This window comes from Stegastes partitus, unplaced genomic scaffold (assembly GCF_000690725.1).
Source record: "Stegastes partitus isolate 25-593 unplaced genomic scaffold, Stegastes_partitus-1.0.2 Scaffold1436, whole genome shotgun sequence".
In the NCBI taxonomy this organism is placed as follows: Eukaryota; Metazoa; Chordata; class Actinopteri; family Pomacentridae; genus Stegastes; species Stegastes partitus.
In genome coordinates this window covers 1-24,707 of record NW_007579167.1, presented here as the reverse complement: position 1 = coordinate 24,707, position 24,707 = coordinate 1, and the positions used below count along the sequence as shown (strand labels likewise).

The 24,707-nt window shown below is 40.0% G+C and overlaps 3 protein-coding genes across 4 annotated transcripts in view; 2 read left to right on the top strand and 1 right to left on the bottom strand.

Moving 5' to 3' along the window:
• Positions 1–3,762, top strand: part of abat (4-aminobutyrate aminotransferase) — a 53,495-nt gene extending 49,733 nt beyond the window's left edge. Inside the window, exon 19 of the transcript XR_520893.1 lies at positions 3,693–3,762. The gene's annotated coding sequence lies outside the window, so the exon portion shown is untranslated. The remainder of the gene's footprint in view (positions 1–3,692) is intronic.
• On the top strand, positions 3,178–13,944 carry ppp1r35 (protein phosphatase 1, regulatory subunit 35). 2 transcript variants are annotated; one of them, XM_008299598.1, is made up of 6 exons: positions 3,178–3,581; positions 6,733–6,970; positions 10,101–10,224; positions 10,649–10,776; positions 10,877–10,967; positions 13,476–13,944. In XM_008299598.1, the coding sequence occupies exons 2-6, from the start codon at positions 6,734–6,736 to the stop codon at positions 13,778–13,780; spliced, it is 885 nt and encodes a 294-aa protein (XP_008297820.1). In that variant the 5' UTR covers positions 3,178–3,581; position 6,733; the 3' UTR covers positions 13,781–13,944. The 2 variants fall into 2 exon arrangements, with proteins under 2 accessions (XP_008297820.1, XP_008297819.1); XM_008299597.1 differs by lacking the exon at positions 3,178–3,581 and having other exon boundaries at positions 6,372–6,970.
• A 2,394-nt stretch (positions 13,945–16,338) lies between these two features.
• On the bottom strand, positions 16,339–23,726 carry prmt1 (protein arginine methyltransferase 1; the record flags this gene model as incomplete). Its single annotated transcript, XM_008299592.1, has 9 exons — positions 16,339–17,811; positions 17,955–18,076; positions 20,638–20,788; positions 20,967–21,082; positions 21,308–21,395; positions 22,840–22,982; positions 23,075–23,138; positions 23,298–23,453; positions 23,583–23,726. Coding segments are annotated over 9 exons (1,068 nt in total), but the record flags the coding sequence as incomplete, so codon positions are not given.
• Positions 23,727–24,707: the final 981 nt, after the last annotated feature.

Below are 24,707 nucleotides of genomic sequence, written 5' to 3'. Positions count from 1 at the left end.
TATAATAGTTTATTTATAGAGCACTTGTCAAAACAAATGTTAAAAAGTGCTTTCCAATAAAAAAGAAATTAAAATTGAAATAAGATAAGCACACAAATAGAACAAGAAGCTATAAAACTCAAAATCAGGAAAAGCTCTCCGGTAAAAATGTTTTTTAAGAACTGACTTAAAAGCAAGCACAAAATCAGCCGACCTGATCTCCTCAGGTCATTCCAGATAAGATAAAAACCACTCTAAAACTGTACCCGAAATCCCCACCCAGTGCCTCAGTGTGTTTAAAAGAATGCTGTGATCAACTGTGTCAAATGCAGCACTGAGGTCCAGAACCTGCACCTGGAGACCTGATTTTTTCCATCTATGCGCTGCTTTCCTATATTCCCTTTTATTGGTTGCGAATGTTGTCATTGATCCACGGCTGCTTCTTATTTGAGGACTTAGTTCTGAGCTTCAGTGGAGAAATTACATCAAGGGTGGATAAGCAGGCGGAATTAAAATGATTGGCCAGATCATCGGTGTCGGCATGTTCGGCTGTTTGTCGGCAGTTACTATTAAAAAATGTGCAGAACTCTACTGCGCTGTTTTCCTTAAAAATACGGGTACTCCAGGAGCTATATTAAAAACTGGACATTCACTGTAAAAAAAATATACATTTGAGATCCGAGACAGTAAAATCCAGTAAATTTAAGGAGGCCACAATTACACCCAGGGTAAAAACAGAGTCCAGAGTGTGACCCCGGTTATGGGTTGGTCCACACACATGCTGTTTAAAGTTAAAAGAAGTTGTGATGTTTAAAAAGTCAGCTGCCTGCGTATTGGTGGAGTCATTAACATGAATGTTAAAATCACCACAGAGAACTACCCTATCATGAGTTAAAACAAGGGAGGATAAAAAAAAATCGTGGAATTCTGCTAAAAAGCTACCAGGAGGTTTTGGGGGCCAATAAATAACGGCAAATAAAATCAACTGAGAAATTTAGAAGGAAGAAAATTCATTAAAATGCATTAATTGACATTTAAAATTCTCCCTGTACACACATACTCTGCCACTGCCACGACCATGACCCTGGTTTGGTTAAAACACTCATAGTGTGGAAGACACAGCTCAACAAGCTGGCTACAGTCAGTAGGTTGCATGATGATACAGGGCTACATGAATGCAAAAGGTGTTGGGAAGATGACACTTCCACATGGCACCATGAATGCCTGTGGATCTACCAAAATACTGGCTGACAAGATGACTTTCTGTCTGCAGAAACTTGGCAGAATTAAATTAAATTCAATATTATTTGTATAGAGCAGTTTACAACATATGTCATCACATCACGCTGAACATAGTAAGGTTACAGGACAAGAAGAGAGGAGAGGAGAGAAGAGGAGCTCAGTACATCATTAGAATCCTCTGGCAGTCTAAAGCTATAGCAGCATAACTAAGGGACAGTTCAGGTGATCCTGAGCAGCCCTAACTATAAACTTTATCAAAGAGGAAAGTTTGAAGCCTAACCTTAAAAATTAGAGAGGGTGTCTGCCTCCTGAACCCAAACTGGGAGCTGATTCCATAAGACAGGAGCCTGATAACTGAAGGCTCTGCCTCCTATTCTATTCTACTTCTGGAAACTCTGGGAACCACCAGTAGACCTGCAGTCTGGGAGCAAAGGGCTTTGTTAGGATGATACGGTACAATAAAGTTTTTAAAGTAAAATGGAGCTTGGTCATTGAGAGTTTTATATGTTAAAAGCAGGATTTTAAATTCTATCCTGGATATTACAGGGAGCCAATGAAGAGAAGTTAATACAAGAGAAATATGATCTCTGTTACTGGTTCCTGTCAGAACCCTGGCTGCAGCATTTTGGATCAGCTGGAGGTTTTTAAGAGAGTTATTGGGACATTCTGATAATAAGGAATTACAATAGTCCAGTCTAGAAGTTATAAATGCATGGATGAGTTTCTCAGTATCACTCTGAGACAGGATGCTCCTGATTTTGCAATATTACGTAGATGAAAGAAGGCCGTCCTAGCAAACTTGTTTTATGTGGCTATTGAACGAAACAACTTCAAGGTTCTTTACAGTAGAACAGGAGACGAAGGCAATGCTATAGAACAGTGGTTCTCAAACTGGGGGTCGGGACCCCCATGGGGGTCCCAAGATAATTTCAGGGGGTCGCCAGATCACCAGATCATTGTAAAAAAAAAAAAGAAGAAGAAGTAAATAAATCGTACATTTATCAAATAAATGTGTGTTAGGGCTGTCAAAATTAAAAGTGTATATTTCTTCCCACTCCTTTTTCGAACGTGTTAATATAATGATGTGGTTATGAAATATTATTATTCTGCTTTGCACTTTTGAAAATTATTTTCTTTTGTTTTTATATTTTTTTCCACTTTCATTTGTTAAAAATAAATTCTATTCATTCCTTCATTCAAAAGAAAATTAACGTGTTAATGTAAAGAGATCAATCTGTGGTTTTAACACATTAATTTTTAACACATTAATGCATGAACAACAAAGTTATTACTCGTGCCATATTAAAAATTAAAATAAGGGGGTCACCAACACAAACTTATGTTATTTTGGGGGTCGTGGCTCAAAAACTTTGAGAACCTCTGATCGAGAGTAGCTGAGAATTCAGATAGAAACTAAGAGTAGGGGGCCAGTGGCCGATATACTACCACTAACAGAACTGGTTTTTGTGCTTTCCAATCCAAGTGTGTGACACTCAGACTAAGGCTTTCAAATGAATTATAACTAAGTTTTGGTCTCTGGTTGATTCCTAAGTTTGAGTGGAAGATTGCTGCCACTCCTCCCCCTCTGCCTGGACTTATGCTTACTGAATATAACAGTAATATTGGCATCCTCCATAAAACAAAGGAATGAGTCTGACTTTTGTTGCACAACCTTGCTGCATAACCAGCAGAGGAGAAGACCTCTGCAGCATCTAGCAGGGAGACATAAATACTAAACAAAGGCCAGAACAGGAAGCCTCCCGGAAGCAGCCAACCTTCCTCAAACAGCACAGAAACAGTCCAAGAAAACATGAGAAGAAGAATCACAGGCCTCTGTTATCTCATCTAGGCCAGAGTTCATGTCTCCAATGGAGACACTAGAAAAAAAAAAAAAGAAAAAAAAAAGGGAAAAACGGACACAACCCGGAAACAGAACAGAGTTTGACTGAGGAGGTCATTTTAAAAAAGAGGCGGATTAGTTGAAGCGCAGTGAGCCTGGTGCTGCTGTGTCGGTTTGTCATCGATATGAAACAGGGAACCCGGCGGTAATGATGGGCTGGTGGTAGCTCTAATGTTTTTGTTAGCTTCTGTGTGAAACTGATCCGAAACAGCACAAGTAAACTCGGCAGACCCGTCAGACTGCGGCTACATGTAACTTGTCACTGGTAACAATTAGCAGCCGGATGCTAGCTAACGTTAGCTACCAAGACACCTAAGCCCGTTCATAAAGTCTTTCGTATCTACTAATGACTACGTTTACTGGAGACTAGTCGCTAATTACGGAATCAGTTGAAAACACGGTGGCAGCAAGAATCTCCTTCCTGTTCCCTGCAGCTGTCCTGACCGTTTGCAGACACCAGGTAACGTTATGCTTTACTGTTTTAGCAGAATGGTTAACTATCTTTGGTTAGAAGCTACCGTATTAAAGTCTGTATGCATTTGCTAACTAAACGGCTAACNAATAATTTTAGATTGCTCTAACTGTTGTCTATTAAACAGTCCTTTCATGTAATGTGATCAATAAAGACTTGTGTAACTTTGTAGAGTGTTTTTTTGTTTTGTTTTGTTTTGTTTTCCCCCGAAAGTTAGTTTTCAACTTTGGTAGCAGTCATTTCAAAAAAATTCCTAATTTTAACACAAATTCCATTAAAGCTTGTTTTGGTGTCCTTTGTCAAAAGTTCTATACTAACCTTTTACCGTATTGTAATTCAAGTTATCTGAGGGGAAACTGACTTCTTCAGGCTTAAGTAAATGTGTCCTGTGATAGAAGAGTTCTGCCAACGACAGATCTTTAAACCCAGAGCAGATGAGACAGTATTCAGAGTAACAAAGCCTGCAGTGAGAATAGAACATGGTGGCTAAATAGGTTCAGCACAGGACTTTCACCCACAAAAGCTGGATTTAAACCGAGTAGAAAGTTCAATGTCTTTGTGACTTTAACCTCACTATTTTTGCACATTTAAAGCACCAGTGTATGCCCGGGCTTGTCTGATGGACGGGGCTTAAGAAGAGAGGGTAGAGCTGCAAAAGGGCGACTGTATTTTATAATATAATAATAAACTTTCTTTATAGAGCACTTTTCAAAACAAATGTTAAAAAGTGCTTTCCAATAAAAAAGAAATTAAAATTGAAATAAGATAAGCACACAAATAGAACAAGAAGCTATAAAACTCAAAATCAGGAAAAGCTCTCCGGTAAAAATGTTTTTTAAGAACTGACTTAAAAGCGAGCACAGAATCAGCCGACCTGATCTCCTCAGGTCATTCCAGATAGATAAGATAAAAACCACTCTAAAACTGTACCCGACATCCCCACCCAGTGCCTCAGTCTGTTTAAAAGAATGTTGTGATCAACTGTGTCAAATGCAGCACTGAGGTCCAGAACCTGCACCTGGAGACCTGATTTTTTCCATCTATGCGCTGCTTTCCTATATTCCCTTTTATTGGTTGCGAATGTTGTCATTGATCCACGGCTGCTTCTTATTTGAGGACTTAGTTCTGAGCTTCAGTGGAGAAATGACATCAAGGGTGAATAAGCAGGCGGAATTAAAATGATTGGCCAGATCATTGGTGTCGGCATGTTCGGCTGTTTGTCGGCAGTTACTATTAAAAAGTGTGCAGAACTCTGCTGCGCTGTTTTCCTTAAAAATACGGGTACTCCAGGAGCTATATTAAAAACTGGACATTCACTGTAAAAAAACTATACATTTGAGATCCGAGACAGTAAAATCCAGTAAATTTAAGGAGGCCACAATTACACCCAGGGTAAAAACAAAGTCCAGAGTGTGACCCCGGTTATGGGTTGGTCCACACACATGCTGTTTAAAGTTAAAAGAAGTTGTGATGTTTAAAAAGTCAGCTGCCTGCGTATTGGTGGAGTCATTAACATGAATGTTAAAATCACCACAGAGAACTACCCTATCATGAGTTAAAACAAGGGAGGATAAAAAAAAATCGTGGAATTCTGCTAAAAAGCTACCAGGAGGTTTTGGGGGCCAATAAATAACGGCAAATAAAATCAACTGAGAAATTTAGAAGGAAGAAAATTCATTAAAATGCATTAATTGACATTTAAAATTCTCCCTGTACACACATACTCTGCCACTGCCACGACCACTGACCCTGGTTTGGTTAAAACACTCATAGTGTGGAAGACACAGCTCAACAAGCTGGCTACAGTCAGTAGGTTGCATGATGATACAGGGCTACATGNTATGCTTTACTTTTTTTTTAGCAGAATGGTTAACTATCTTTGGTTAGAAGCTACCGTATTAAAGTCTGTATGCATTTGCTAACTAAACGGCTAACGGTCTATACTGACCACGTGACACGTTAACGTAGTTTGTATAGAGGTCTGAGAACACTAGTCAGGATAAAACAGCTTGAATGTAAAGTATGTTAATCAACTTTAGAGAAGGTAAAAAAGAAAAAAAAAACACACCATAATGTTCCCAGCAGCATCTTTCACAGTGGTATCATTCTCTCCCCTGTTGGCCTCTTTTCATACTGTTCCTGCCACTGATCTCTACCTGAGATTCTGCAGTCACCCACTGAAAAGCTGCAGCGTCTTAGCCCACCCCAAGTGTTTGTCCTCGTTTCCCCTTCTGAGAAATGGTTTGGAGATGGCCTTTGTCCTGTCAACAAACTACCAGACAGCCCTCTTGGGACAGAGCTTTTGCTGATTGGATTCTTGAGTTCATTATTTAGTCAAATCTGTCGCTGTAATGAAGCTGCTTTTATATCTTTCAGTATATCTTTTAAATGATCCTTTGGGGATCGTTAAAAACAACTGATCCAGTTTTCAAAAAGTGTTTCAAAGCTGTTTACACTGCCCTCTTGGAAACCTTTAGTCCAGCCATGATTAGATGCTCTTTGCTTAGAATAACAATCTGACCTGTGACACATCGACATAGTTCCACTGTCATGATGCTGCTTAGAAAGAAATGTTCTGCTAGAAACTTGAGGCACAGACATGTTTCTAACAGGGGAACACTGGCTGTAAGTCATTAGTCTCTAAAGCAGGGGTGTCCAATCCTGGTCAGGATCGTTTTCAGGCTTCTGCAGAGCTTGATGATGAGCTGATCATTTGAATCAGGTGTGATGGAAGAAGGAAACATCTAAAACATGTGGCTCTCGAGGACCAGGATTGGAGACCCCTGCTCTAATGAGTTGATCAAAAATATCATGTCATTGCAACATGGAACATAAATTCACTTTTACTCAAACAACAGTATTTTATACACAGGACAACTCCATCAACTCAAAATAAAATTACCAACATGTAACTCCAACGTTTTCTGTAAGTGTATTACATGACTGAGTTTTTCTTTTCTTTATGTATTTTTTAATTTTCTGTATATTGGTGTGTGTTGGTTTCTGGTGCGGTGTCGTATTTTGTCCCAGAAAAAATTATCACAGGTTGTTATTTCTAAATCTGTGATGATTATGGTTGTTTATTTGTTTAAAAAACAACAAACAAAAATAGCACAAACATGTTCTTGTTTCCTGTCAGGATGAGTTTCTCCTCCCTCCACTCCTCTTCCCCATCTCCTCACCCTGCCCCTCTCCCACTCTCCCCTTCCTCTCTGACTTGCTGTCCTGAACTTGACCTTTCGGCCACACTCAGCCCGACCCCAAAGACCGGCCATACACAGCCGAAGCCCCACAGAGTGCAGCAGAGTCAGCGGGCCGACCAAATACACCTGAAGCCTCACTGCCGAGGACAGACGGCAAGAAAGAGGAACACACAGGTAATGACATCCTGTAGTGCTGGTTTGTGGGTGCATACATGCATGCAGACATCATCCAGTAGTCCAGGGGTCCGTTTCACAAAGCAGGTTCAACAAACTCTGACTCTAATCCTGAACTCTTGAGTTGATCTACTCTGAGATAGGAAACTCTTGAGTTTCCAGTTCCAGAACAGCAGATTTGAGTTAGTTTAATCAACTCGGAGTAGTTTCACCTGGAGTTAAGCACATGCACCACAATTATAAAAAGCCAGCATCAGTAGAGCCCCAATTTGACAAGTCACCATGGCAACGGGGAAACGGAGGGCATTTATAGAATGTAATTTAAAATTAATTTAACAGATTTCTACATCATTCACCTGCAATCCTGTGGAACTCCTCCTTGATGGCTCTGACAGGTTTATGTCCAGGGAAAACCACAGTGATGGGTAAAGGCCGTTTCAGGGCGAGGCACACTTTTCTGACATGGCCCTGCATACAGTTGCCTTACTCAGGTGCTCTGCATCTCCCTCATTGCACAAAAACTTCCATTTGCAAAGAAACACAGTGCAACACACAATATCTGCTGGGATGTAGGACCATCACTACAGTTGGTGATGCTGCACATGTGAGGATAGATTAGATTGTATGTAGATAATGACTGTGACGTGAAATGGTACCGCTCAAAACTGTAACCATCTCCTGATGAATATTTAATTCTCTGCTCAGTAATGCTGCACCTTCATCCACGGGATTGTTATTAAAAGAACATGCCATTTTAGTGAAAAAAGTCGCCACCTACTGTGCCCAATGGACTTCTAATATAGCTTCTGACTGATTTTTTTTTTTAATGAATTTTTGACAGAAGGCATAACTAGGCTACGCCAAAACTTGCCTGCTGACTGAATGAATGAATGACGAAATCAAATACCGTGTGTGGCTAAAAGAGGGCAGAGACGGAGAGAAATTTGAGGTTTATTGAGAAAGATCTGGTCCCGACCAGGTTAGTTTCATAGAGTCTGTTACTACGGTAACTGACCGAGGCTTTAAGTTACCTCCCTTTGTGAAACAGAAAACTCAGTTTCCTTCATTTCAGGGTTAACAGACTGTCCAGGCCTGTTTCAAGGGTTTGTTTTTTAAAATAATTCTGTTGAACCACGGTTCAAAAGCAATGTCTGATTTTCATTGGTTAATTTTCATAGAATTTTTATTTATTATTACTTTTGTCAGATTCAAGTTGTTTCTGTGACCGTTGTGGGTTTTTCTTTCATTAACTGAGGGGTACCAACAATTTTGTCCATGTGTGTATTATACATCATTTGGTGTATCATCTACCCTCATGTGAAAATAAATATCGCATGCATACTGTGGTTCTCTCAGATAATGTGGGGGACATGTCTGCATGAAGCTGTAAAACAGTAACGGAAAAGTGACCCATGTCTAAGTGAAAGAATAACTTTGATGGATGGATGAATCCAGTCATGACACCCATGTCTAAAAAGGGTTGATGAGAACAGCTTCATTCGGAATTTGACTGTATTAAAATACAGTGTATGTGTGCGGAGAAAGTAGGACAGATGCAAATAGATGTGAACACTGGGTCTGCTAAAGCTGCACAGAAGCACAACAGGCAACATGAAAACAAATGAATGCACTAAGTCCTTATTTATTGATTTCAAATCGTTCTTAAAGTTTCCACCATATTCTACTCTTCCTCAATATTGCAATTTCCACAGAGCTCTGACCAGTGGGCATACGATCCAAACTAATGGCAACATTCACCACGTTAGCTGCACAACGCACAAGGATTTCCTGATTGTTGTGAAGATATTTCCATCAAAAATACATGTTTATCTTTATATAGGATGTGGCAGTGATGAAGCAGAATTTAAAAACATCTAAGATGGACGACTGGAGGAATTGGTTTCCCTGTCAAAACTTTCCAGTTCACTAAAATACCCACTAGCTTGTAAAGCTGGGAGGCTGTCAAGTTGTGTTTATTAAAAGTAAAAGTACTCTCAGCAGAAAATGTCTCCAGTGATTGTTATGCATATAATATCAATCCAGAGTCAATGCAGCCATCTACCAGAAGATTTTAGAGCTCTTTGTGCTTCTATCTGCTGACAAACTTATTGGATATGGCTTTATCGTCAAAAACCAAACAAAGTGGTGCTGCTCTAGCTCACCTGGTTTAGCTGGAGTCCCATGTACAGGGCTACAGTCCTGATGTGGAGGTCATGAGTTTGAATCCTGCTCATGGCCCTTTCCCATACGTCCTCCCCCCAATTTCCTGTTTCTCTCTTTGTGCCATCATTGACGTGAATAAACGATAACCTATCTGATAAATATGATTGAAATCAGCCAAGTGCAGTTCTTTTAGTCCCAATGATGTGTTCCAGTCTCTTTAATAAAATGTTGTGATAAACTGTGTCTAATGCAGCACTGAGATTCAGCTAAAACTCAAGAGCTTTAATTGCAGCTAACTTGAAAGCCTCTAGGACATAGCCTGTAATAAAGAGTGGCTGATCTGGTGTGAAACTTTTTCTTTGATAGTCAGGATTTTATTGTGAAGTAGCTCATGAAGTTGCCACTATTGAGAGCTAAAGGAATGCAAGGGTCAGAGCACAGACCTGCAACTCTGTTAGCCTGGCTGAAATGCTGAAAAGAAACCCGTGATTGCGCTTGTTTTCCTTGATTAGAAAATACAAATGATACCCAACCTCAATGTGTACTTCTTTTACTGATCTTCTGGGGATTTGGGACACTGTTTAGAACTGCAGACGTTTTGGGCTGATTTGCCTCCATTTTACCACTTCAGACGATTGGAGAAGTGGGCATGGACCTTGGTTTGACCTAGTGGTGGACCCAGATTATTTGCTAATGTGAGAGGTTTACAGATCCAGTGTGAAACGCCCTGATCTGCCCACAGACTTATTTGAGTTTGCCTAACAATGTCAAATATGTTTTATATTTCCTGGGGTGGTTAGGATTATCCCACTAGCCTTAAGATAAGGGCAAGGCTTTGGGTTCTAGTTATGGCTATGATTGTGCAGGTGTATATGTGTGGATAACATTATCCTGTAGTCCTGATGTGTATTTGATTGCCTCATTCTCACTTTCATCATCATCACTCTCTCATTTGGTCTCCCAAAAGGTGTGTTTTGAAGATCCAGAGGTGGTCACAGTAACACTGGAGCCTCACATCACGTTGAGAAGAGACACCCCACTTCAGCAGCCAGTGCGAGATCAGAGGAAAAGCAGAGTACAGCATGGTCATGGTTTGACAGTGTTTGAATAAATCCAAAAGTATATGAATACATTTCAGCGTTCTATTTCTGCCACATCTGTGTTTGTTTGGCTTCTATAATAATGTCATTTAATGATGCATTTTAAATTACATAAAACATTTGATTTTACCCACTGTGTAATTAAATTTAATGACATTTATTTGCAGAGTTAAAGTTTAAAGCCACCCCCCCAACAACATATCTGAGTCTTATTGTAAATTTCTGACTGTATTATCAAATCCTTAAATACTCAAACTTTTCTGTACATTAGCTAACAAAGATTTTTTTTACAGTTAAGAGGCTTTTGTTGTCTTCAGTAGAGTTTAGTATATTTATTTGTATTTTCTTCTCGTCAGTCGGTCTGTCTCAGATGAATTAAATTATCAATAAAAGCTTTTTTTTTCTTATTTTTCAGTGCTTGGAGGAACCCTCAGACAGTTGCCGGAGCCTCTGGTTGCAACATCCAGTGAAGATCCAGGGTGTCTGGAGAGGGTGGAATTAAACACGACTCTGACTCTGAAAGCAGAGCTCCAGTCATTGCAGGTTCACAGTGTTTATTAATAGGTTATCATTAAATCATCACTGAGCACATTACCAATCGTTAGCATCTGGTTACCATGGTCACCTGTCAGTTTTTCTGCAGGGGGCTGAGTTTAACTCCCAGAAGGCCATTCAGGAGATTCTACAGAGGTCAGAGAGGACCAAAAACCTGATCAGTGCCAGAGCTGCTGAAGGTAACGCACACAGGCAACTTCTCATTTGCTCCCTGGGTCAGCCAGTAATCGGGTTTTCTGTTGTGAAGGACGTCTTATCCGTAACATGCCACTCCAGCCAGAGAAGAGTTGAACTGTGGACGCTGTAGTTATGTACTCATTAGGTTACCGAGCATCCAGGAATTTGTATCTTGAAATCGCAAACATGAAGAAAGTTCTCTAATCCTGAGATAAGTAAAACTAATTCATGTTCTCATTAGAGATAAATAATGTTGCTTAACATTAAATGCTTTTTTTCCCCCTTTTTTTTTTAAAGAGTTGTTTCAACGCAACTGGTCTGTGAAAGGGGCTGCAAGGTGGCTCAGTTGGTTAGCACTGTTGCCTCGCAGCAAGAAGGTCGCCGGTGGGGGCACCGGGATCTTTCTGCGTGGAGTTTGCATGTTCTCCCCGTGCAGCGTGGGTTCTCTCCGGGTTCTCCGGCTTCCTCCCACAAGGTCCAAAAACATGTTGAGGTTAATTGGTGATTCTAAATTGTCCGTAGGTGTGAATGTGAGTGTGCTTGGTTGTCTGTCTCTAAGTGTAGCCCTGTGATAGACTGGTGACCTGTCCAGGGTGTCCCCTGTCTTCACCCTAAGTCAGCTGGGATAGACTCCAGCCCCCCGCGACCCTAGTGAGGATTAAGCGGTGTATAGATAATGGATGGTCTGTGAAAGCAACCACTCAGACTAGATTCTTGTAGATAAATTGAATATCTCAGAATTAGACAAATGAAGACCAGTGACGTTATATCTTTTTACTCATCATCTTTTGCAGAGTTCAGTCAGCAGGAGAGAACATGTTTCAGTCACACAGTTAGCTTTAAGATACAGCTAAAAATGTCTTCTACTGGCTACAAATAATTTCAATTTCATTGCATGTTTTTAGCACTGATCTTACCTAATAGAAATAATTATTTTCATTTTATTGGGCGGCTGTGGCTCAGGTGGTCGAGCATTTGACCTCTGATCCCAAGTTTGGCGGTTCGATCCCCGGCCCCTCCACAGTCGAAGTGTCCTTGGGCAAGACACTGAACCTGAAGTTGCTCCCAATGAAAGGCAAGCGCCTTGCATGGCAGCTCTGTCGCCATTGGTGTGTGAATGGGTGTGAATGAGAAACATTGTGAAGCGCTTTGAATACCACCAATGTAGAAAAGCACTAAGCACTAGTGCAGACCATTTGTCATTGTTATTCATTTGATTATTTTAATCTGTCCAGTCAGTGCTATTATAAAAGAATATCCATTTCTATAAACCTGAAAATTCCCATGCATGAGATAGAAAGGTGTGTTTACCTGTTTTTATTTTCCAGTTTACCTACAACATATGTGTACGCTACTAACTTGCTTAATACAAGACATTCTCATACCCACGATTATTACATAATGACTTTACAATATATCCACAACATATCTAAATAGAAAGACTCAGTGTAAAGGTGATCTCATTTCTCTTAAAAAAGGATAAAATAAAAAAGATACCCAGACTACTTGTTTACTCTCTCCTCACCTGTTTGTTTTATACTGCTGTGTGCATCCTTAGCATCACACAAGGAAAAGACAGGAGTGAAAAAGTAAGACAAATCAGGCTTCTACAGTAATTTAAAGGAGAATACCAAATTAACAGGCCAGAGTATTTCAGGCAGGTGGCCAGGGAGCTCTAACGGCAAATACTTGGCCCTCTGTAGACTTCAAGCATCAGGTGTAGCAGCCAGCAGGTTCTTGCCTGAGGCTCTGAGGCTGTGATGGTTGGTAAGGGGACAGTAGTTCTGATATATTTTCTGGGGCCAAAGTAGCACATAAAATCTGAAAATCAGTCCTGAAACAAATGGGCAGCCAGTGTAAGGTCATTAAAATCAGTGCAGTCCAATAAGAAATGATATTTCTTGTATAGCCAGGTGTCTCACATAGGACTTAACATGAATTGATAAGGAATTAAACAAGGACTAGGATGCAGATCATCAGTGCCGATGATAAGGATCTCTGGCAAATAACTGAAATTCCGATGTGTGTGAAGAGTGTGCTCAGCAGGGGGCTCAGCACACAGCCCTGGCTATTTTTTTTAAGTAAGCAAAAAAGATAAAGCCACATTAAACATTTGTTATTGTCCCTACTTGCCTTGTCAAACTCTAGTGGAAAAAAAAGTTGCCCTTTTACTAAACAATCACATGACTTGACTTATATTAGAGCAGGTGTAAGGTGTCTTTTGTTCTGTGACTGCTGGACGCTGCAAACACACCCTACTATTACACAATGAGCCAATGACTTAATGTGATGTTAAAAAACTGCAATTCTTGGTATCTTACTAAGTATCAGTTCTAATAGAATGCGGTGTAGTACCATTTTTAAATACCAGGGTATTGTGACACCTTTCTAGTATCAGTATATTGCACAACACTAATATTAAGCCATATCTATTTTGTATTCCACAACCTTATTTAAGTTTGTGTTCTATTTCTCTCCCCCCTCCTCTCTCCCTTGCTTTGTGTCCATAGTGGTAAATGTCTCTCGCTCTCAGCTTCTCTTCACCTCACTGGTTAGCATTAATGTGCAGGAGGATCAGCTAATGAGTCAAGTGCTGCATGAAAAGCTGCTGCTGGCCCCACGCCACTGCTGCCACGAGAGCAAGGTAGCAAAAGGTCCTTCCCTTCTCTTCTTCATGACCTCTGACCTGCTGAGACAGAAGCCCCTCTCACCAGAGGAGGAGCCAGTGACCGGCAGTCCCTGCCCATCATCACACCCTGCTAGTTCAACCTTTGATCTTTACAGAAGACAGAGATGCTGGGAGACCACACCCTGATACACATGAAAGCTAATATTTACTGGAGGTACGAAGGCTCTTATTGGACAGATTTATTACTATCCTATCAGTGGTTTAATTAAGAATGTAAACACAAATGTCTTTCAGTTTCTGTAAAGAGCCCATTGTTTTTTCCAATAAAGTTTTTTTTTTTTTCAAATACATTCACTCTGAAATGATGTTGTGCAACAGTCCAATCAAAAGGATTTGTTTTAAATATAGAACAACAGTGCCCCCTAGGGACATAGCACATACACATGTGAACACACAAATGCAGTCCAAATGCAGGGATGCAACAAATAACAAAAACATGCAAAAAGAAAAATGCACTGCATCAGAAGTACTGTAGGATGTGAGGATGGAGGGAGGGATGAGCTTTATTATGGAAACGCAGCAGCAGGATTATAATTTTAAGCACTGCTTTAAAACCTGGATATTTTTAGAGCAAGAAGGTAACCATTTTATCTAAATAATGCCCATTTTAATTATAATTGTGTTGTTATTGCCATTTGATTTATTTTGTTGTTTAAGCTGACAAAACCAAAGACATTTGTGTAGTTTTCATCCATAGAATTCTTGTCTCATTTTAATGATGCGTTTTTTTTATTTTTATTTTGTTTTTGTTTTTTATGATTTTTTGTACATTAAATAGAGAATAGAGAAGTAACTATCCTGTGGTAAAGTGTGGGTTGATGATAATTAGCGCTTCAGTACCATTATTTCTTCTAAAAGAGAAAAAGAATTATTTCAGGAGATGTTTTTGATCCAGTCATCGGTAATGAAATAAAAAGGACCTGCTAAAAATAGCCTCCAGTTGATGCTACAAACAACCACATACTAATAATACATACTGTAAATGACTGTAGTTCAGTCATTTAACTGAGAGAAAACATGTTACTCTGCACCAGTGTTCTGTGGTGTGATGTTAACTTAGTTTAATGAGCTAATCGCTATGTGCTGGTCTGCTGTTCATGAACTAACAGCACACTGAGATGACAACAGTTAATAAAACTAGAGTTTCATCATAATTAACAAACTCATCCACATGGATTTTAGCTACAGCTAACAGCTTAATAACAACATTGACAAACTCCTTTTTCATTCACTAAATTTGGTAATGTAAGCTTAGATTTGCTTAACAAATTTTCAATCACAATGTTAGAACATGTTCTACCAACAGTGGTTAGTCAAAGCTAAATGTTAACTTACAGACATTCATGTAATTACCTACTAAGTACTTTAACACTTACCTCTAAAGTATACCTCGGAAATTTTATATTAACAAATGTAAAAAAAAATTTAAAAAAAACCATCTTCCCATTTGCAGCCTATTAGGCAGTGGTTTACTGGAGATGTGGAAGCACCAACAGGGATAGAAGGAGACTGAACAAACAGATCAGGGGGGGCAGCTCTATTCTGGACTGCTCTCTGGACTCCAGGGGTGTAGGAGGAGGATGCTAGCCAAGCTGACATGGAACACCTCTCAGCAACAGTGCAGTTGTTTTCCTCCTTAGCTCAGGTAAGACGCTTCTGATGTTGTTTCTGGTTCAGGAGTGGTGTGATGTTAGGAATACGAGAGCTGTCACCCCTTTCCTGAAGACATCTGTGCTTGGTGGCTCTTGATGCACTGACATCCTCCTTAATCCACTCCTTATAAAGCTCTCCTAAGTTCTTTAATCGACTTTTGACAATCCTCTCATGGCTGCAGTCATCCATGTTGCTTGTGCACCTTTTCTACTACATTGTTTCCTTCCAGATAACTTTCAGTTAATATGCTTTGGTACAGCACTGTGTCAACAGTCAGCGTTTAGCAATGACCTTCTGTGGTCCACCCTCCATGTGGAGGGTGTCAATTATCGTTTTCTTGACAACTTCTAAGTCCGGAGTCTTCCATACAATTGTGGTTGTGTGTACTGATCTAGACTGAGTACACAGCATCGTTGTAGTAGTAATATACTCAAACTCAAAATGAACATATATATTTTAGGATACTCTTCTTAGATTGTTTTCTTAGTTTGAATCTACGAGTAACAATTGCAATGTGGGGGCCAAGTCAGATCCAGACTGCAAGGCAATCCAAAGTCTGTGGGAAATGTTAGAATGAGCGGTCTCCCATAATGAGTACAGATCAACGACTAAACTGGGAGCAGTTTTCATGTTCAACTTGGGGAGACAATGTGAAAATAGTCTCAGCATAAGGTCAGCCGACTTTATGCATCAGACAGACCTTAAACAGCTTCATTCACTGAAGCTCAAAATGCAGGTGCAGACCTTAAAAAAAAAAAAAGTAAGGTCATTGAGAAGCACTTCATATCATTCATCTAAAATTGACTTGCTGGTCAGTGTAACCATCAGCCTTTTGAATAGTGGATAACCTGCGCTATTGTCTGAGCACTGGCTGCCCCCACATAGAGGGTGTGCTCGGTCTGCACTGCACGATCTCAGGTGTATGTGGCAATGAACATAAACAGCACGGTCAGAAACCTTGCACAAAGATGCTGTTGGTGGAACACCACACTGCTCTAAACACCTTGTATCAAATAAAAGAAAACTTACACTTACAGTTTATTAGTTTTATTTAAAAAAAAACAAAAAACAAAAAACGCAGCAGCCAAAAACAATATGAGAGAAAAATCAAGTGTGAGGAGTCAGAACTGTTTCTGCAGGATGCCAACATAGGTACGACCATTTATGTTCACTCAAGCAGCCTCAGACACATTGTATCAAGATAAACACAGACTTTGAAGAGAATTGACACAGCTGTGGAGCCTCAGGGCCTGATCCTATCAGGCCACCTTATTTTGTTAATTCCAGCCGAAAGCGGCCCTTTAACCTGCTGAACGGTGCTTTTCTCAAAAATATGTGGTCTGATTTAGGCCAAATAAAAAGCTAGTGCATTACAAACAGCTACCACCTGATGTAGGCCCAGTGTGATTATGATTGGGATCAACTTCCTGAGTGTACGCAGCATCTCTTGTGCACCATGTCCCAAATACATACTACATACTGATTCTACGCATGTCGTTGCTCGCTATCCTCCCAAAACAGAACACACAAAGTAAATTGAGACGCTGCTTGCAGCTGAAAAACATTAACATAAATTGCAAATGGTTTAAAGAAAGCTGTTTTTATTGTCAGATGTAAAACTTCTTTTTTTTTTATTCGTGATGTTTTATTGGCAGTAGTTGCAGTTTGATTTACATCTGGAATCACATGTATCATCTATTATGAAATGGTAAATTATGTTGATATTGGGTATACAACGTGCTAAAACAATACTACGAAGACTTTGTCACACATACTATGTAGAATGAATATGTAGTATGGCTTTGAGACACAGCTACATTCCATGCAGCTACTTCCCAGAGTCACAACTGCTGATGTTTGAAACAGAAATGTTTTCTGCGTGTGCCATCTCTATTGTTGGCCTTGACTTTTAGCTATTTGTTTTTACACAACTCTTTAACTTTGAACAGAGTTTCTCAGTTTGGGTTTACTTAGTACTAACTGCTGTTCAAAATAACATGTTCAGGGGGAAACCCCTAGCATTAACAACCCTGGAGTTCACTTAAACCAGGAAACTATTGATGAACACCATAGTTGTCAAACAGTGGGAATGGTCCATGTTTCTGTCTATATTGATCTTGCACATGCAAAAGAACAAAAACCAAATAGCAAATCCCAATAAGCTGTTGGACACAAACACAAGGTACATGTCAAAGACACATTTTGCTAAGTGACTACTGCACAATGAATCACCACGCCAATGCACTTTGAACCCCAGGATGGTAAAACCTTTTAAATGCTGTTAAAGTTTGAACACGAAAATGACAATGTAACTGCAGGGGAGCATCAAGCTACTGTACAGACTCCCAGTCATCTGTATATTCTGAACTCTAAAGATAAACTAACATGGGGGAAGTGGGGGGAGATAGGAATTCTAACTTCTAACGCATCCTGTACTCTGATGTCTTTGACATCTCACACAGCTGACCCCTGAAGTCGATGTCTACGGTGAAGTCCAGGTCTCTCTGCAAATCAAGAAAACATGTCAGTCAACACACACAGACACACAGTCAATAAATGAAGTAAGAAAATATTAAATATATAAATTTAAAATAAGCAACAAGTAAAAGAAAACTTCAAAGTTCTTGTTGAGCTTTGATCCGCTTACATTGTTCTTGACGTTAGGCTTCATGCTGATGGTGCCGAAGATCTCCTCACCAGTCTTGACAGTCAGGTAATCATCCAGGTAGAAGACAGTTTGCTTCCAGTGGGTGTACGGAGACTCTGGGCCTTACAGGGAGAAGAAGTGTGCAAGGACACAGGTTGAATTCTAAAACCGAATTCTTCAAATTCTGTACACACATTTAAACCCAGTCTAGATGTAAATTAAAAAAAAAATAAAATAAAATAAAAAAAATAAAAAAAATCACCATAGGCCAGGACTACTACACAAATGGTTCATCTGTAAAAGTGCACTGCAGTTTATATTGACTTTGTGTCCACAATCTGTGTATTTAGTGCCTAATTTATTAATACTTACACACTCTTCACATCTGAATGACAGCTGACTGACAGTTCAGCACAGATTCTTCTTCACATATTTGTTTAAGTAGATAGGGTTGAGGGCGTTGCTCAGGGGCCCTACAGCAGCAGCTTGGTGGTGCTGTGGCTTTACATCTGACCTTCCAACTAGTAACCACTGAGGTAACACTACCCTAGTTACAGTGGCATGCAAAAGTTTTGGCACCCCGGTAAAAATTTTGTTAATGTGAACAATTAAGCAAGTAGAAGATGAAATAATCTCCAAAAGGCATAAGGTTGAACAATATTTTAAGCAATATCAGTGTATTACTTTTGTTTTGTACAATTTTTGACTGAAAACATGAAAGCAGCACCCTGCAAAAGATGGGAACCCCAGGAGACCTGAGCTCTCAGATAACTTTGACCAAGGTGTCAGATCTAATTAACCTGTTAGCGTCATGGCTTGTTCACAATCATCGTTAGGAAAGACCAGCAGATGCAAGTTACAAAGCTTTATAAATACCCAGACTCCTCTAACCTTGTCCCAACAATCAGCAGCCACAGGTTCCACTAAGCAGTTGTCTAGAACTCTGAAACTGAAAATGATTGATGCCCACAAAGCAGGAGAAGGCTATAAAAAGATAGCTAAGTGTTTTCGGGTCCCGATAGTTAGGAATGTAGTTAAGAAATGGTAGTTAACAGGAACAGTGGAGATCAAGACAAGGTCTGGAAGACCAAGAAAAATATCAGAGAGAACTGCTCGTAGGATTGCTAGAAAAGCAAGTCAGAACCCCAAGTTTGACTGCAAGAGACCTCCAGGAAGATTTGGCAGACGCTAGTCAGTTGTGGTACACTGGTAAACTGTTCAGCGACACCTGCACAAATATGGCCTTCATGGAAGAGTCATCAGAAGAAAACCTCTCCTGCGTCCTCACCAACAAATTCAGAACGTTTAGACAAGTCTGATGCATTTTGGAAACAAGTCCTGTGAACCGATGGGGTTAAAATAGAACTCTGACCGGAATCCGCAAAGGTATGTTTGGCCAACAAAGGGCACCGAATTTCATGAAAAGAACACCTGTTCAACTGTTAAGCATGGGGTTGGATCGATCATGCTTTGGGGTTGTATTGCAGCCAGTGGCACGGGGAACATTTCAAGGGTCAAGGAAAGAATGGATTCAATTAAATTCCAACAAATTCTGGAAGCAAACATAACACCATCTGTAAAATAGCTGAAGTTGAAAAGTTGTTGTTTTTTTTTGGCCTTTTTGCCTTTATTTGATATTACAGTGAAGCTAGAGACAGGAAAGTGGGGGAGAAGAATGGGGAAGGACCTGAAGCAAAGGGTCACGAGCAAGACTTGAACTCACGACCCCTGTGTCGGGGACTTCACCCCCTGTACATGGGACGCCAGCTCAACCAGGTGAGCTATAGTGGCGCCCAGTTTTTGTTATTTTGAAACTGTAAAAGATGACAATAAAAATTTATTTTGTGTAAAATGTACAGGGAATGTGTCGTCTGTACCTTTTGGAGGTCATTTCATCTTCCACTTGCTTAATTGTTTACATCTACAGGAATTTTGACCAGGGGTGCCCAAACTTTTGCATGGCACTGTATATGGAATTTGATTTCAGAATGTCTAAAGACACTTGCAGTTTTAAGGTTGAGTGGATTTTACAATTACCATCCACCTTTAACCTGTCCAAAATCGGATTTCCATTGATAACCCCTGTTTCAAGTTTGCAACACTGGTCTGTTTTTAAGAACTAGATTGTGCAAGTAGCGCACTCTCCTTGTCAGCGTTTTGGAAGGGCAATCACTGGAGATCTGACAAATATTAATATTGCTTTTATGACTCAAGAAGGGCAGCAGTTTGCCCCAACTGGAGAGACAGTAAAAAAAATATGTAAGCTCCAACAAAACAAAACAAGGGAGGGACAGGCATTCCTCAGCCTTTAATGATGTTCGGCTGTTTAGACTTTTTGCAGTTGCAGCTTTTACATGTAGCTGCTGATGATTTCATTATCACAACAAAAGTTGAGAATTTTATATTCCTCTTTGTCAGAGACCTATGTGACCTATGGACATACAGTAGTGTGCATCCCTAAATATTAGTGTTTTTCATGAGGCTAATAGTGGTATCAAAACTCCGGCACACTGCTCCCACCCAGTTACTAGAGTAGCAGTACCCAGTTATCAAGTTATGCAGAGCCACTCAGACCAGTATATATGGGTTAACAATGCTTGAATGGTATCAAACCAGTCCTGACTAATAATTAGTTTGACTGTAAGAAGACAAAAGTTGTATTGTGTTAGGGAAGTAGACTCACTGGTGGAGAAGCCGATCCTCTTGTGGCAGCGGGTAAACTCAATGTTGAAGTAGGTGACCAGAGCATGGATGTAATCATTCCGTTTCACCTGCAGGCAGAACGGTGAGGTGAAGGTCAGGTCCTCCGCCTTCACTGTGTAGATATCCACCTCCTAAACAAACACAGTAATAGGTTGACACAGAATAATTCAATTTCACAAATTCTGAGAGAAAAGAATTTAGAGAGAAAGAAACCAGTGTTAACACCTCTGCAATCAAAGATAGATACACAACTTTGCCAGTGTCATTTAAGCAGCATACCACTATCAAAACAGATATTCAGGCACCTACCCTGATGAGACACGAGTTGCTGACCAGCTGCTTGGGATCCACCACATCAACCAGGGGCTCCTTAATTGCCACCTCCTTAATGCACGACATATCGAAACCATACACGTTCTCCCACCCTGACACCAAGACATAGACAGAGACCAGTCACAAACATGTATATTACAACCACCATTTATAATATCAGTCTTTTGGTTGGTAAGGTTACTTTGGCCTTTAAGCATGTTATGAGAGAAAAGCCAGCTCTGTGCTCCTATACAGTATACAGATGGACACGGCATCCTATGAATGGCGAAACACTGCTTTTCACAGGTTCATGTTTGGTTGGGTAACCAACTACTCACAGTGGATTTTGTAGTCCTTGTACTGCCTGTCTTCAATGGCAGTCACATAAAGAGTTGCCCTGTCTGGAAAAATGAGTCCATCTGGTTTCTGTCAGTTTGGTAAAAGAGGGAAGAAAAAAAAAAAGACTTTAACAGATTGCCACATAATGAGTGACAACATACCATCCAGCTCACACAACAGTCGCAATTCAACACAACTACAAACTCAGTTTTAAAGAATGTATGTAGCACTGTAATCGTACTGTGCTATGATTAAAGAAATGGTCATGTTACAGTATATATTTTTACAATACCATTGAAAAAAAAATCTAAAACATAAATTCAGTTTGCAGCTCTACCTAATTGGGTTCTCTGTTTCAGTTTCCTGAAGTGGATTTTAGTGAGAAATACTTAAACAGAGCTTCAGATTTCATGTTTAACTGAGGCTGGATAGCAGGTGTTCCAGCCACGGCACTTCAGACAGCAGCTGGAGGACCTTTTTTCCACTACAGGGCAGAGACGATGAAGACTAGCCTCTTCTTCATATAAGTGGACATTATAGAAGTGTATAATTAAGAGTTCTTGTGGTGATGATCATTCAAGAGATCATTGTGAGAAAACTTTATCAAAGCCCCTTTTAGACATGTGACATGGAACATTTCTGGGTTATTCAGTCTGTTAAGGTCACAGCATTCTGTCATTCAAATCCTTTCACATCGAGGTCACCTAACTGTTAATGTTCCTCGTGGCTGCATTCACACATACTACCGAAGAAAGCAACAGTACACACGATATTTGTCAGTCACATAAGACTGGTCAATACACCAAGTGATGGATCAAACATAACGCGATAACAGACTAAAACGAAAATAATAATAGTTGACAAATGTGTTCAAGTAACTAACAGCCTTGTTTATTTATGATTTTTCAAACAGTGAAACTGATACTGCAGGACTCATTCTGAGAATAACGCGATGCGAAAAAATATTAAACTGCAGAATATAAACTGTGATTCTCTCTCACTCTCTGAGATGAAGTAAGATTCACAGCTACTGTTAGATCCTGATCGGTCCTTTCTCCACGTCTGGACAATGTACATTTAAACCTAATCAATAAAGTTTCTACTGTTGCTCTGTGCATAAATGTGTGCAGCTCTCTCTGGAGAAACTTGTGGATCCTACCACTGTCAACAGGCTTGTAATAAACTACGAAGAAATAGTCCTAAACAGCTTCAAACTAAACTGCTCTTCTAAGTGTGACAGCTCATCGCTCTGATGTGAAGAAATGTAGGATGACACAGTGTGACCTGCTGTTGGATCCTGGTCCGGACTCAGCAATAATTTATGGTTAGAAAAATGTGTTTTTTGGTGTGCAAATGTGTGCACGCATGGATGCTGCTGCTGTCTGTTGCGCAACTTTCATAGCTAAGCGACCAGGGTGGGCGTTTACACATGCAGACGATCTGTTTAGTAGTCGTCAGATTAACGGAAGAGTTGATGTCTGAAAGGGGTTAAAAGAATAAGCAACTCCTCCCACAGAGAAGACACACATACCAGCCACTTGTCCCTGGCGTAAATGACTGTATTGAGCATGGACTCGTAGAAGAGGCAGTAGCCCATCCATTCTGATATGATGATGTCTACTCCATCCACAGGCAGCTCCACCTCCTCCACCTTCCCCTTAATAATGGTGACAACTGGGGAGACAGAAAAAAAAAAAAAAAAGATCACAACTTTATTTCCTGATCCTGACCCAGAGACCCTAAATTACTGGATTCTATTTACTCACCATCATCCAAGTTGTTGGCCTTGACAATTTTTACAGCGTAGTCTGAGATGCTGCTGCACTCGATCTGTTGAGACGAAGCAAAACAATCTCTTAATTCACCTTTATGTTACCACTACCAAGGCCATTACCATTTGCCAAAAGCCTCCCCACCAGCAAGTGATGCAATTACTACAGCTAGAAAATAAAAACAAATGGACTTTTTCTGATAAAACCAACCACATACCCCTATAACCTTCTTGGCTCCGGCTTTGGCAGCAAACATGCAGAGGATGCCTGTCCCACTGCCCACATCTAACACCACCTTGTCCTTAAACAGATGCTTGTTGTGAAACATGGAATTGCGGTAGGTCAGAGTGCGAACCTCATCTTTCAGCATCTCCTACAGTGGCAGTAAAAAAAAAAACAAACAAAAAAAAAAACAATGATTGCACACTTTGTGACACATAAAGGCCAATTTATTGTGTTTCCTTTTTTTCTTTCATTTTTTTATTCGCTGAAAAGAAATTACCTCGTGGATTCCAAAGTGGGCGTATGAGTCAAAGTAATAGTCCTTTGATGTCATATCCTCAGCTGCAGGCTTGACTGAGCTCTCCCCCTGAGACACCTCAACAAAGACAAACGTGTTAGTTAGCTTAGGCTTTGCACCTGCATTTACAGTTCAAAAGCTGAAACTCAGTCCATGCCAGATGTAGGATGAGTACCCAAGATTGGTGCTGGTACCAATTGGCCAGAAGTGTAGTAATGGTAAACCCAGAAACATTTGGTACGACTGTTAGCAATTCAACATCACTTACTTGGTTTATTTCCCTAATGTTACAATAAATACTATGTTAGCAATCAAATGACTAAAACTTGACTGAAAAAAAAAAGTGTCAGAATGCTAAGGGTGTTTAAAAAGTGGTAGTTCAATTAATTTGATTAGAGTTTACTTTATCTCCTTTCAGAAATGCATATGACATGATTGATCTGGACACGTGCAACTTGGCTATTAAGTATCGCAGCTCATGTGTTACTTTTTTTGTGTTACTGTTTTGTGTGTACATTTGTATGCTGATGCAGTATCAGACTACAATGTTTTAAGTACTGGTCTGTGCAATGTAGAGTAGGGGGTCGTTCAATCCATTTTTTCCTCGTCCGAATTGGATTCATTTTTTTTTATTTTTATTTATACAGCGCCAATTCACAACATATGTCATCTCATAGCACTTCACTTAGTAAGGTGAAGACCTAAATTTTGGAATAGAGAATCCAACAACCCAAAGTTTTCTTTGGATTCCCTTTCAGAAAGCAGTCAGCGACAGTGGAAAAGGAACCAAAAAACTCCCCCTTTAAAGGGGAAGAAACAACCTGACAGATCTAGGCTCAGGGAAGGTGGCCATCTGCCTCGACTGGTTGGGGTGGGGATAGCGGGATAGCATGAGCAGTAATTAATCAGACCAATAATCAATATATGGAATAGATAAACAGCTGCAGTAAAAATCTTGGTGTCACTTTTTTTTTTTTTACGTTTAATTAAAAGACAACTTTTTCACTTTTAGAAAGGTCGATGGCTGATACTGCGCACAGGTATACATTACATGTTATATGTTAATAAAGTGTGATTGCAGGAATCTTTCATTCATAACTAGGATTC